The sequence below is a fragment of the Urocampus carinirostris genome, chromosome 6 (assembly GCF_059441175.1).
Source record: "Urocampus carinirostris isolate Australia breed hairy pipefish chromosome 6, RoL_Ucar_1.0, whole genome shotgun sequence".
Classification (NCBI taxonomy): Eukaryota; Metazoa; Chordata; class Actinopteri; order Syngnathiformes; family Syngnathidae; genus Urocampus; species Urocampus carinirostris.
Genome location: NC_142354.1, coordinates 7,589,600 through 7,604,017, shown reverse-complemented (window position 1 = coordinate 7,604,017; position 14,418 = coordinate 7,589,600). Strand labels below are relative to the sequence as shown.

Here is a 14,418-nt window from a genome sequence, read left to right as displayed (position 1 = left end):
TGGCCGGCACGGTTTTAACCAAATGGGCGAGGATTCCGGTTGGCCAAACTCTAAAAAACCGCAGCGTCTCGCGATGACACAATTGCAAGACGTCACACGGGGACGTCCTTTAGGTTTTGGCTTCATCGTGCAGTCCTTCTCGCTCCTACGGTCCACCCGAACGGCTTTAACGCCATTGGCTTTTCATGCTTTCACCGCTTCCTTGATTTGCACGATTCTGCGTTCTGATTGGCCAAACAAGTCTCTCCGATTCTTGCATCATGCATTGTTTAATATGTACTCGTACGTTAAAAAGGGTTTATTATTTGGATAATGGATTACGATAGGGCTTTTTTTTTTTTCCTTTTTTTTTCTTTTATTCTGTTTTAAACTGCTTTTTGGAATATTAAGTGGAATGTCCTTAGTTATTTTGTTGTTTTTTTTAAATCTTTTTAAACAGTTTTTTTCACTTTTGGTAAAATTCTGGCTTGTGTATTGAAAATGTTTTTTATGAACATATTTTCGGCTATGTATTTTGCTGGATAGATATATAGATAGATAGTTTATTCATCCCAGTAGGGAAATTCACACTTCCAGCAGTATCCGTGTTGAAAAATAAAATAATAAAATAAAAATCTAGAATACAAAAATACCCAATGTACAATTTAGTATTTAAATAGTGCTACATAAAATACACACTGTCATAAAAAAGGGTAATATGCAAATGTGGGGGTGGGGTTTAATGTGGACCTTTACTCCCCCGGGTGGAGTTAAAGAGCCTCGTGGCATGAGGAAGAAATGATCTCCTCAGTCTCTCCGTGGAACAAGACCGTGACAGCAGTCTGTCGCTGAAGCTGCTCTTCTGTTTGGAGATGATGCTGTGTAGTGAATGTCATGAATGGTCCATGTTGTTTTTAGCGTTTACAAACACCAAAATCATTTGTCGTTTATGCGGTATAGTGGAGAAAATGCCATGAAGGTTTCACACTGTGTAGTGAAAACATCCTACGGACTAGGTGGTTTAAGAGAAAGAGAGAAAGAAGGGAAGAGAAGATAAACAAAGAAAGAGAACAAGGGAGACAGAGAGAGGGAGAGGGACGGAGAAGGCAAGAGAGGCCGAAAAAAAGGAGAAAGAGTGTGAAAAAAGAGCGAGAGGGAGGGGAAAGGAACAGGGAAGAGAAGGAGAACAAAATGAGAGAACAAAAAAGAAAGCGTAAGAGAGAAAAAACAAGATAGAGAACAAGAGAGTGAAAGAGAGAGAAAAACAGAAAGGGAGAGAGAGAGACGAAAAAAGGAGAAAGAGTGTGAGAAAGAGAAAGGGAGGGGAAGAAAACAGTCAAGCGAAAGGAATGAGAAAACAAGAAAGAAAGAGTCAGAGAGAAAGAACAAGATAGAGAACAAGAGAGTGAAAAAGAGAGAAAAATAGAGAAACGGAGAGAGAGAGAGCGAGAGAATGCCATGAAGGTTTCACACTGTGTAGTGAAAACATCCTACGGACTAGGTGGTTTAAGAGAAAGAGAGAAAGAAGGGAAGAGAAGATAAACAAAGAAAGAGAACAAGGGAGACAGAGAGAGGGAGAGGGACGGAGAAGGCAAGAGAGGCCGAAAAAAAGGAGAAAGAGTGTGAAAAAAGAGCGAGAGGGAGGGGAAAGGAACAGGGAAGAGAAGGAGAACAAAATGAGAGAACAAAAAAGAAAGTGTAAGAGAGAAAAAACAAGTTAGAGAACAAGAGAGTGAAAGAGAGAGAAAAATAGAGAAACGGAGAGAGAGAGAGCGAGAGAAGGTAGGAGAGACATAAAAAAGGAGAAAGAGTGTAAAAAGAGAGAGAGGGAGGGGAAGAGAACAGGGAATAGAAAGAAAGCCGAATGAGAGAACAAGAAAAAAGGAGAAAGAGTGTGAGAAAGAGAAAGAGGGAGGGGAAGAAAACAGTCAAGCGAAAGGAATGAGAGAACAAGAAAGAAAGAGTCAGAGAGAAAGAACAAGATAGAGAACAAGAGAGTGAAAAAGAGAGAAAAATAGAGAAACGGAGAGAGAGAGAGCGAGAGAAGGTAGGAGAGACATAAAAAAGGAGAAAGAGTGTAAAAAGAGAGAGAGGGAGGGGAAGAGAACAGGGAATAGAAAGAAAGCCGAATGAGAGAACAAGAAAGAAAGTAAGAGAGAAAGAACAAGATGATTGTCAGGGAATTGTTTCTTCTTGAAGCTAGCAACAGGCTGTCTATTTCTATGATCGCCTCATGAGAATCTTCTCCCCCAGATGAAGACTGTCAATCACCACGACACCGGTGAACCTCAAGACCTGGAAAGGCAATCCAACACCAACAAAGGTACGGCCACATCTTCACCTTCCGAAGGCTTAGTGGGCCTCAGCTCCCGCGAGGGGTACCGGAGACCCTAGCGGCGCCCCCCTGACATGTTTTGAAACATGAAAGACATTTTTGATCACGCCCGACACGCTCCCAGATGACGCTAATCTCTTTTCCCACGGATCTCCTTCTGCTCGCAGTTGGCGTCGTCCCTCCCAGAACCAAGTCACCTGCCGACGAGTCCCCGGTTTGGTCCGCTGGAGCTTCAAGGACTCACGGGAGAACTGCTAATGGGATTTCTCGGGTAGGTCAAGCTAAGCTAACCCCGAGTCGGGGGTCGGGGGTCGGCAAAATACTCCAAAGTCCTCAGGAGCGTCGTTTTGGGAAGTTTCTCACTAAAACCATCTGATACATGTACCTTCAGTAAAACTAGATGTTGTATTTTGACAGCAAATGCAGGGAAGCAGGACAAGAGGCTCCTAAGAAATGACAGTATTCAACAACAAAATCGTGAGCAAAGTTACCGACAAGTAGTCAAAAATGTTTTTTCCTAAACCATCAAAACCAGAAAACGGCAACTAAAAACCCAAACCTGACATCCAAAAAACAATTAAACAATTGCAGAGGTGGTAGCAGACAATCACTCCCCGCCAGAAGAGGCACAGAATATGCAGAGGGACCTTCTCACTGCAGGAACTGGAACGGAAGCGATCAAGGGACCTTTTTCCTATCGCCGATACCAGGAGCTTCTCCTCACTGCGTGGACCTGGACATTCTCTTCAGAGGGGCCAGACCCAGCACAGGGTCCTTCTCCTCACCGTCAAGACAGGGAACGGGTTCAGTAGACAGTCTTTTGCGATTAGAACTGGTGACGGGGCAGTCAAGGGTCCTTGTTCTTCCACACCAGAACAGAGAACAGAAGCGGTTGAGGGACCTTTTCATTGTTGCCAGATCAGGGACCTTCTCCTCACTGCCGGGAAAGGGTCCGATAGCAGCTGAGTGACCTTCTCTTTGAAGCCTGTACAGGGATTTTCTCCTTGTTGCCAGGATAGGGACCTGGACAGGGTCCAGTATTGGCCGAGGGACCTTCTCCTCACAATCAGGTCAAGTCAGGGACTGTGAAAGCTTACGGCTGGGTCCCCATGTGGTCGGATTATTGTCTTCCATTTCCATGTCAAGTTAGTTTTTTGTTATTTTTCTAAGGTCTGGATAGTCTTGAGATTGATTTTGGGCCACTTGTTAGCTACTTTCTTCACTATTTTGAATTTTTTAAATAGCATCTTTTTTCAATTGGCCCACCCTTTGGGCCTGTTTCTCTGCATTTGGGTCCACACTGAAAACGTAACAGAATGGCAAAATTTAACACTAGAGCCAATATAACGCATCGTTTGTGGCATTCAAGATCATGACAAGTACAGAACTCTAAATTGCTGTCTTTTCCAGGAACGTCCCAAGAGCGCCGTCTTTCCAGCCGAGCTCAGGTCCAAGATGAGCGTGGAGGAACAAAACGAGAGACTCAGACGAAACCAGAGCACTACTTCGCGGGACAAAAGGAGGAGCCTTAATCTTTCAGGCGGGCCTTTGCCGGCAGGCTATAAAGTGGTAAGTTTGGACTGTGAAAATAGGATCAGTTTGTGGTAGGCCTATGTCCGGTGAAGCAGGAACCCGGGCAGGCATGCTCCAAAAATCTGGTGTTTAAGAACAAAACTACTGCTCGCCAAAACCAAAGACCAAACTGACTGAAGGTCCTTTACTGCCAAAATCAGGGACTGAAGCACCACTGATGGTTCTCTCATTCCAAAACTGGGCACTGATCCAGCTGAGGGTCCTTTACTGAAGAAACCTTGGACAGAAGCGGCTTATGGTCCCTTGCTGCCAAAACAAGGGCAGGAAGCAGCTGAGGGTCTTTCTTCACTGAAACTAGGGATGGAAGCAGCTTGGGGTTGTTCACCGGGGAAACTGGGGACAGAAGTGGCTGAGGGTCTTTTGCTGCCAAATTTTGAGAAGGAAGCGGTCAGGGATTTTTGCCGTCAAAACCGAAGACTGAAACATGGCCCTTCGCTGTCAAAACAGGGGAAACGACTAGCTGAGAGTCCTTCATTCATAAAACCGAGGACAGAAGCAATCAGGGATCTTTTGTCACCGGAAACAGAAGCGACTGACATTCTTTTGCTTTTTAACCAGGACACAAGCGGCAGAGTGTGCTTTGCTGCATAGAGTGGCGATTGAAGTAACTAAAAGTATTTTGCTGTCAAAACCTGGTACAGATGCGACTGAGGGTTCAGCCAATAAAATTGAGGTCGGAAGTTGCCAGGGATCCTTCACTGACGAAACCTGGGTAAGGAGCAACTGAGGTCCTTTGCCACCGAAACTGGGGATGGAACCGGCTGGGAGTCCTCCATCTATGAAACCGTGGACAGAAGCAATCAAGAGTCTTTTGTCACCGGGAACCGAAGTGACTGACATTCTTTTGCCGCCTAAACCCGGACAGAAGCGACCGAGGTTTCTTTTCTGCATAGATTGGCGATTGAAGTAACTAAGTTTTTTGATGTCAAAACCTGGTACTGATGCGACTGAGGGTTCAGCCAATAAAACTGAGGTTGGAAGCTGCCGAGGATCCTTTACTGACGAAACCTGGGTCAGGAGTAACTGAGGTCCTTTGCTACCGAAACTGGGGATGAAACCGGCTGGGAGACCTTCATCTAAGAAACCGAGGACAGATTAAGACTCTTTGGTCACCAATACCTTGAACAGAAGCAACTGAGGTCCTTCGCCACCAAAACTGGGGCAGAAGCGTAGGAGGGTCCTTCACCGACAAAATGTTCTTGGAACTCTTTTTATTTGGACAATGCTATAGTCCAAAACATCAAGTTGGGCACGGCTTTCTGGTCAAATGTATAGAACACAGATCTTTTCCTGCAAACGTGACCGTTTTTCGCTCTCCAATCCGACGCCGACACTAAGGTGAAAATTGTCGATACCGTGCGCAGATCCGCCGTCGGGTAACAGCCCACGAAATCGATATCCACGATTTGGAGGCGGCCGTCCGAGGAGAAGGTCTGGAATCGCCCCGGGAAGAAATCGCTCGCTTGAGAAGATCCCAGGCGGAACCGGACCGATACCAACTCGACATTAGCAAAGAGGTATCTCTGCTGATTCCTACAAATTCTGCCCAATACACGCTTTCAATGACCATTGATTTCTTTGGAATGAATAAATGCAATAAAACGATACATCAAAAAAATTAGAAAATGTCGATAAATATAACGGATGAATGGTTAGTTAGTTGCTTGGATCCCCGTTTCCCGTGATGTGTCTTGGCCAAATACAGCCTGGTGGTGCCCATCCCCCTCCAGGCCAACATATGTTTCTACCTGCTCTCGAACCGAAATTTAAAAGATGAATAAAATGAAAAAAATAAATGTAATAAATACATTTTAAAATAATAATAAAAAACTAAATTTATTCAATATATTAAAAAAAACACAAATTTATAAGATGTGACAGATTAATTTGGGATATTAATCTTTGGCTGATATGAGAGTCAAGGAAGATGCAGGTTTGATATCAACAGGAGGCCTCCAGTAACCGCGGGGAGAAAAACGGACCCACTCCATTGAATGACTCCCTTTCTCTCACCGTGGCCCAGTGACCTGAATGTTTTTATTTGGAAGAGGTCAAGCAGTTGTAAAAACATACCAAGATGACTTTCCTGTATCCTTCAAAATAAAGACTGAAAGTGTGCATATATTTTAAACAGAAACATATAAAAGAGTAGAAAAATAGAGAATAAGTAATAAAAATAGTATGAACTCAAGTACATTCCATCAGAGCCATTTGTGACGTGAATAATAGAGATAATAGAGAAAATTACAAATAACTAGATTTAATATACCTTACAGATGAATAAAATGAAAAAAACAGATGTAATAAATACATTTGAAATTAATTATAAAATAAAAAACTAAATTTATTCAATATTAAAATCAATATATTTAAAAAAAAAATCTAATGCTAATGAGCAGATGTTTTCATCTTCAGCTCCTGGCTCCGGACAAGGTTCTCATCCCCGAGCGCTACCTGGACACGGAAGACCCCGCGCCTCTCAGTCCAGCAGAAGAAAAGGAAAAGCAGAAAAAACTGGAGAGGATCAAGACCCTCATTGCCAAATCCAGGTAGCCGGCTTCTTTCATTAGCAACTAGCTGATTAGCTTAGACCGAATACTCATTGCATGGGTCTGCTTTTCGCTTCCTAGTCTGCAAAACGTGGTCCCGGACCTGGACGGCTCCGCCGAGGACGGAGCCTCGGCTGGACCGTCGGCCGGCCCCTCGGCTGCTTCCCGCCAGCACTTGCATGAGCAGGAGAAACGTATCGAGATTTCCTGCGCGCTCGCCGCTGAAGCTTCCCGCCGAAGTCGTCTTCTCTCGGGTGAGGAACGGGCTCCGGATTCTCGGGTTTTTCCGTGCTCCCTCGGTCGCTCTCGTCTTATCGCTGCGCGAAGGTTTTGCTTCTCCCTTTAGCGTCGCTGCAAGTCATGCCGCCGGTATGCGGTGTATCGTGTAGCGCCAGTTCACAAAGGTTTTACAGAGGGATTGTGGGAAGGAACCATTCTATTTTCATTTTTTGTTTTTGTTTTTTTTAAAATAATTATTTTCTGTGTTTTGGAAATAATTCCGTTGTTTCTTAACAAACGTTTTTTTCTTTTTTTTCTTTTAAATAATTCTCTTTTTGAGCTTTTTTTCTGTCCTTTGGAATTAGTGGAGTTTTCGGGGTATGGGGTTGACATTTTTTTTCTTTTTCGCAAAACAAATCAATTATTTAAAGTATTATTTTCCTAAGCATTTGAACTTTTTTTTAAAATCGTTTTTCAAGAGAGTTTTCTGTTTCTTTTTTAAAAAACTCAACTTTTTGAGCTTTTTTTCTGTTCTTTGCAAATATTGGGGTTTATATGTGAAGGAGGGCTTGACATTTTTTTTCTAAAAAAAAAAAAAAACCTCTTATTTGAACAATCATGTTTCACCTAGTTATCTGTTTCTTTTCAGTTTTTGAAGAAAAAAAATAATATTTTTGAGTTTTTTGCAATCATGTTTTTTTTTAGGTGATCTTTTTTTTGTTTCCATTGTTATCATGTTTTTCCTAAACCTCTTAGCATCACTGCAAGCCCCATGGTAATGAATACAATATTGTATCACATTCATTTGCAAAGTTCGAATTGATTGAAGAGAAAGGTATTGTGGGAAGTAGTGCAGCCAATAGCATATTGGCATTTTCATCTCATATGACGTGGACCGATCGCAGACAGTCGATTGGAAAAATATCGGTTGTTGTTTTGGTACAGTGGGAAAAAATGGCATAAGGAGAGGCGGAAAAAGCGTCTTATTCCACACTGTATAGTGAAAATGTCATAAGGCGGGGACACCACATCCAGGGGCTCTACTGCATTAGTTCTTTTTTGCATGTCAGGAAATAAATGGCAGTCGTTTTGTTTTTCCTGCTTCTTGGTTTGATTTGCTGACAATCCCTTCCTTTTGCTGCAGCCCAATGTGCCCCCGACCCCCCCACTCTCCCCACCAGCCTGCACCTTCCCCCCTCCTCTGCCGACTCCCCCACCTCCTCAATCTGAACTCCCAGCCAGGAAAGGTAAGCGACTTCCCGACACACCTCGATTTTATAGCTGTCGACTTCAGACCATTGCTCCCCTTTGTAATGATCGTAATGCTTCTTATTAAGCTATAATAAACCTATAGGGGTGCTCAAAAAGTGGGATGACGGTTAAAAACTAAACAAGGAACAACAAAAGGGCACAAAATTAGTGCAGTGGTCTTCGTCACCAGTGAGCAGTGTCCACCCGTGGACAATCTCTGCCCACCCGGAAAGAAGTGGATGTAGTACTGACGGCAGTCTGGGCAGCGTATATCCTATCCCATTCGTACACTATTGCGTATGTTAGCGGACACTACAGTGGACTCTCCTGCCCCCTACAGCACATAGTTTGAGCGTGTCAGTCCCAATGGAGGGAGCAGCCTCTCCCGGTATATCTCTTTCTCGTCCTGATGGGAAATTCGTCTATTTTTAGAGAAGCGGCTCTTTCACTTGGGTTCTTGAGTTCTTCACATTGTTTTTGTTGCTTTAATCTATATTTTAACGATTATTAGGTAACATTATGCACAAAATGACTTAAAAAGATAGATAGATAGATATAGATGGATGGATACTTTATTTATCCCGTAGGGAAATTCACACTTCCAGCAGTATCTTTGTGTTGAAAAATAAAATAATAAAATAAAAGATATAGAATACAAAAATACCCAATATAACGTGTTGATATAGAGTATTTCAATAGTTCTACTGAAAGAGAAATGCGGGGGTGAGGTTTAATGTGGGCTTTTACTCCCCCGGGTGGAGTTAAAGAGCCTCATGGCATGAGGAAAAATGATCTCCTCAGTCTGTCTGGAAAAAGGGGGGGGGGAATATGTCAAAATAGAAACAAGAAAATAATGAAAAAAGAAACAAACAAAGAAACAGTTAACTAAAAGAGGAAAAACATAATTAAGGAATAAAAATAAGTAAAAAGCTCAGATAAAAAAAAACAGGAAATAAATAAGAAGAGGGGAAAAGTAAGAAAAACAAAGTAAAAAGCTAGAAAAAAAATGAAAGAAACAATTAATGGAAAAACTCAAATGAAAAAAGGAAAACGGAGAACAAAAGCAGAAAAAAGAACAAAAAAGAAGGGAAAAAGGAAATAATAAGCAAGAAAAAAGCAGAAAAGAAAGCAAAGACCAAAAAATCCCAGAAAAAAGACAGGTTTTTGTTGGTCCATTTGATCACTACATTACCAATGATAATGAAATATGCATACAATTTTTCAATCTATTATTCTACTTAAAAAACATGAATTATTTCACTCTCCAGTGAATGTATTTACATTTGAAACGTTTTGATATTAAGCAACTTTAAAGTCAAGCAAGTGGAAAAACTAAATGTCCGTTTCATATAGTGACTGTTCAGTACAATCATTTGCAAAACAGAAAAATAAATGAAACTTTTATTTTGAAAACTAATGATGAAAGATATCCATAAAAAACACCCAAAACATACATAAAAATGTTTACAGATTAGAAAAAAAAAGGACCAAAATACCAAACGCTGACTGGGGTCCCGTTTCAAAGGCAAAAAGCCAACCCCTTCTCATGTCTTCTCTTTGTCCTTTTTCGGACGGTGATAGCTCGAGCCCTGTCCGCCATCAAGTTCCAGGGAGCATCTTTTTGAGGACTCGCTCTCCAAGGGGACCCCGAAGAAAAACCGGCCGAAGGGAACTCTTTCGGACCCGAGCGGAGCACTTCAAGGGAGAGGACACCGGAACCTGTGTTCCTGACTTCCCAGCCGGGACAGCCGGGACACCGCGCGTTCCTCCGATCGTGGGACGTCTCAGAGTCGCTCAGGACAAAGTAGGACGAGTTGGAATCCTTCCACCGTTTACACTAAGGAACCGGACGTGTTCAGGATTTATTTTCGGGGGTTGTTTCGTTTCACCTCGACAGCCGTCATCGCCAAGTCCCTCAAACCGGACTCAAAGCCTTTGTCTCTTCACGATTTCTGTTTACATTTGGTCGCTTCGTCGCGATTCATCTCTCCATCTTTTGTTTTTCTCGGGCTGGTCGTTTAACCTCAACCACGATTACAGGAAAGTCCAAAACTGACCAGACTAAAAGTCTTTAAGGGTTTACTGACTAAACTAAAAAAATGTGGGTGGTCATTTAAAATGAATCCATATTCTGAAAATTCACGTTTTTGTTTGATCCTTTAACCTCGACAGCCGACAAAGGACAGTCCTAGACTGACGGGACTGGAAGTTTTTAATGGGTGATGAAAAATTGATTAATCTGCTCATGGTTTTTGGTTGGGCATTTAACTTTAACATCTGCCATAGTAAGTCCAACAAATTGGACCCCGGGCTTGAAGTGGCCATCATTTTGTTATGGGTTTGTTGTTTAACCTCTGTCATATGAAAGTCCAACAGACAGGACCTAAATGTTTTAACCTCAATAACCGTCATGGTAAAGTCAAACAAACAGAACTCAAAGCCTTTGAATTGTATGATAAATGAGTCTATCACCTCATGATTTATTTTTTGGGGTTGGTCGTTTAACCTCTGTCATAGGAAAGTCCAACAGATTGGACCTAAATGTTTTAAGTGGTCATGTAAAACTAATTCATTGTATGTCCACGTGATTTTTTTTATTTTTTTTTGTGGTTGGTCTTTTAACCTCAACAACCGTCTTGATAAAGTCTAACAAACGGGACTCAAAGCCTTTAAATTGTATGAGAAATTAGTCTATCACATCATGATTTTTTTTTGGATCAGTCGTTTAACCTCTGCCATTGGAAAGAAAGTCCAACAGATTGGACCTAAATGTTTTAAGTGGTCATGTAAAACGAATTCATTGTATGTCCACGTGATTTTTTTTTTATGGTTGGTCGTTTAACCTCAACAACCGTCTTGGTGAAGTCTAACAAACAGGACTCAAAACCTTTAAATTGTATGATAAATGAGTCTATCACCTCACGATTTATATTTTTGGGGTTGGTCGTTTAACCTCTACCATAGGAAAGAAAGTCGAACAAATTGGGACCCCGGGCTTTAAGTAGTCATCCTTTTCTTATGGGTTGGTCGTTTAACCTCTGTCGTAGGAAAGTCCAACAGACCGGACCTAAATGTTTTAAGTGGTCATGTAAAACGAATTCACTGTATGTCCATGTGATTTTATCTGTTTTTATTTTATTTTTCGTGGTTGGTCGTTTAACTTCAACAGCCATCATGGTAAAGGCTAACAAACAGGACTCAAAGCCTTTGAATTGGATGAGAAATGAGTCTATCTCCTCATGATTTATTTTTTGGGTGGGTCGTTTAACCTCTGCTATAGGAAAGTCTCAAATCCTTCAAGTGGACACAAAAAACAAATGTATCTCTACAACTGGACTTTAAGCCTCACAATTTCTGCTTTTCGTTGGTCATTTCACCTCCTCAGTCGTCTTATTAACGTCCAACTGACGGACTGGACTTAAAGCATTTAAGCGCGTCTCCTGAATTCCTTGATGTGGGCCGTTTTAAACAAATACAACTATTTTTATTGCATAATACAGTTTCCAGGGACCCGAAGATGTTTCGAAAACCTTTCCAGTGACTTCTTTGGGGTAGCGTTTTCTGGTCTTCAAGTAAAGGTCTGTGGTTCTAGGGTCCCTCCAAAAAAGTGTCATGAACCAGGACCAGAAGCAGAACACACTCGCGTAACATTACTCACAGTTTATTGGGGAGAAGAGAAAGGAGCACACACTTGATTCGGAGATCGTTGGTCACGGGGAGTAGATTGCTCGGAACGCGGAAGTGGTCAAAATCAAACAGATCGGGACGAGAACAAAACAGGAGCAAAAACACAGGCAGAAACAGAGATTCTCAGGGCTAGACGTATGAGTTTTGCAAACGCTCCGACAAAAGGCGACTCACAGGACAGCGTTTAAGTAGTCACAGAGAGCAATCTGTCAACGAGTTTCAGCTGGTGTACATGGGCGGGGCCAATTGGGCGCAATTGGAACTGTAACAAAAAGTTTATGGCTATGAGATAATTGACATAAGACCACAAAGGTCTCCGAACGTAAGCAACGGTCCATTATCAATATCGAAATTTCCGGTGAAAAACCAAATGGTAGAGTGAGCGGGCCCAAGGACCGAACCGAGCGATCCCAAAAACCTTCAACCGGCCACACGTAGCTGACAGAAAACCAAACCACAATGAGACCGAAAGAACAAACAGAGGCCGTCCCGAGAACTTGCAAACGAACCCCACGACCGACCTTTGTCTTCAGTGTATCCCAATGTTTTTTACCAAAACTTCTTGTACGTAAAAATCCAGCAATTGTCTACAAATGTAGAAAGGGACTCCTTGAAAATAGAAGTGACCTTAGAAGAGGAACTCAAACTGTCTTTGTGCGTTAGCTAGGACAAAATAAATACCGCCACAAAAAGCCACAGAACACAAAAAAATTACAGTTAAACATGCTGTGCCATACATCGGAAGTTTCTTTATCGCCATGGTTTCTTCACGTACTGAACCAGCAATTAAACGGGAATCAGGACAGGAGAAAGTCAGGGTTGAAAATGCTTGCTTAGCGTGAGCTGAGGTTGGCAGACGGACTGACAACGGGTGACAGGAAAACGGGGGTTTAAAAAGAGATAAGCATCAGTAATCATGACACAGTTGGTGGACAGGAACCCAAAACCCAAACAAAAACACCCAGAACAGTGGCGGTACTTCTATGTTTCGATGCATGGAACGACAGGACGTCCTTTTGACACGCTTTGGCTCTTTTGAACCGATCAGAGATGAATATTTTTCAATCAAGGGAATCGAACGCGTCGCTTACGTACGTGTACGCAAAAAAAGAGAGTCGCTCGACCGAAAAACGTCGCTTCGCATCAAGAAATAATCTATTGTTATGAATTCTTTTTTTTTTAAATAGCCGCTTCGTATTGCAGTATACATTGAGGGTAAAAAAGAGAGTGAACTATGCAAAAAAAACGGGCTTGCTTTCCGAAAACTTTGCAATAAGGTCTGGAAATGGGTTTTTTAATGCATCGCGGTATTTTGTATGATGAATATGTCTCGTTTGGGGAATAATATTCTATTTACTCATCATTTTCACTGCCGCTGCCGACTGAGGTGAAACCTACTTAGCATCTTCGAGCTAACTGGTTAGCATAACCACCGTGATGCTCCTACTGTCAGTCTTGCTGTATGTCCAAATAAAAAGGCAAATGAAATTCCTTTGCTGTTTTGGTGTCATCGATTATGCCAAGAATAAAGACGGGGGACATTAGATTGATACAATAACTGTTTTTTTGTTTCTGGTAACTGATCGAATCCTGCTCCTGGAGACCGAGACTGCCAATGTTTCACATTAACAATTGATGGATCAATACTTGCTATGTTTTCCCACCATAACAAAACAGTTTGGGTCTGTAAAAAAGGGTGAAAGAGAGGAATGAAAAAGATGAAAAAAGGAAAAAAGGAGGAAAAATTGGATGATAAAGGGAAAAAGAAAGAGTAAAGAAACAGGACCAAAAATAAAAAAAAGAGGAAAGGAAAGGAAAATGAGATAGAAAAAAAGGTAATTAAAAAAAAGGAAAAAAAGTGACAAAGAGGAGAAAGCGTGAAGAACCAGGAAAAAACACTAAAAAGGATCAAACAGCAATAAAAAAGGGAAAAAATGAAAGAAGGAGCAAAAAGAAAAATAATCAAACATGAGAAAACAACGGCGAAAAGGGAGAAGAAAAAATTTGAAAAGTGGGATTTTAAAAAAGGGGTACAAATGGTAAATAGCAAAAAGGGAGAGAAAGGGGAAAGAGGGGAAAAGGATGAAAATGGGATAACAAAAGGGGTAAAAAAAAAAGAATAAAGAAACAGGGGGGAAGAGGAAATAAAGGACAATGAGAGGAACGCAAGAAAAAGAAAGGCCCTACTGAGGATGAGCGGTGCAGATAATGGATGCATGAATAGATAGAAATGATAAAAGAGGAACGAAAAGCTAAAAAAAGGAACAAAGGGAAAAAGAAAATGAGAAGGTCAAACGGAAAAGGAGCAGAAGGGGAAAAAAATAACAAAAAGGGGGAAAACATGAAAAAGTGGGTGAAAGGTGAAAATAGATAATAAAGGGTAAAAGGGAAATAGAAAGGTGAAGAAACGGGGAAAAAAGAGAAAGGAAAGGGAAATTGGAAAAGAAGAAAAAGTGAAAACAGAGTGAAGAAACAGGACACAGTAAGAACGTAAATGATATAAGGAAACTTGGGGGTAAAATGAACAAAAGGGAGAAAAAATGGAAAAAAAACAAAAAAGTGTGGAAAAAATTGGAAAGAGGGAAAAACATGAAAAAGAGAAAAACGACTCAAGAAAGGGGAAACATGAAGAAAAAAATAAAAGGGAAAAAAACTATGCATGGTCAAAACAAATTGCAGAATTATCCTAACGAGATTCTTGGCCCATTAGGGTCTCTGATACAGTGCACATAAAACAAATGTATGATTTGGTAAAGGAGTACAAAAAACTTAAAAAAAAACTACAAACATATATGTACACTAGAC

General features: G+C 41.4%; 1 protein-coding gene across 11 annotated transcripts in view; it reads left to right on the top strand.

Moving 5' to 3' along the window:
- The window catches only part of plekha6 (pleckstrin homology domain containing A6), a 69,502-nt gene extending 58,747 nt beyond the window's left edge, over positions 1-10,755 (top strand). For 10 of the 11 annotated variants that reach the window (XM_088337682.1, XM_088337679.1, XM_088337683.1 and 7 more), the window contains 8 exons: positions 2,233-2,302; positions 2,482-2,585; positions 3,725-3,883; positions 5,272-5,424; positions 6,323-6,456; positions 6,538-6,710; positions 7,820-7,922; positions 9,508-10,755. In XM_088337682.1, the coding sequence (XP_088193808.1) occupies positions 2,233-2,302; positions 2,482-2,585; positions 3,725-3,883; positions 5,272-5,424; positions 6,323-6,456; positions 6,538-6,710; positions 7,820-7,905 (879 nt within the window). In that variant the 3' untranslated portion in view covers positions 7,906-7,922; positions 9,508-10,755. The remainder of the gene's footprint in view (positions 1-2,232; positions 2,303-2,481; positions 2,586-3,724; positions 3,884-5,271; positions 5,425-6,322; positions 6,457-6,537; positions 6,711-7,819; positions 7,923-9,507) is intronic. The other variant, XM_088337677.1, reaches the window with a different exon arrangement.
- Positions 10,756-14,418: the final 3,663 nt, after the last annotated feature.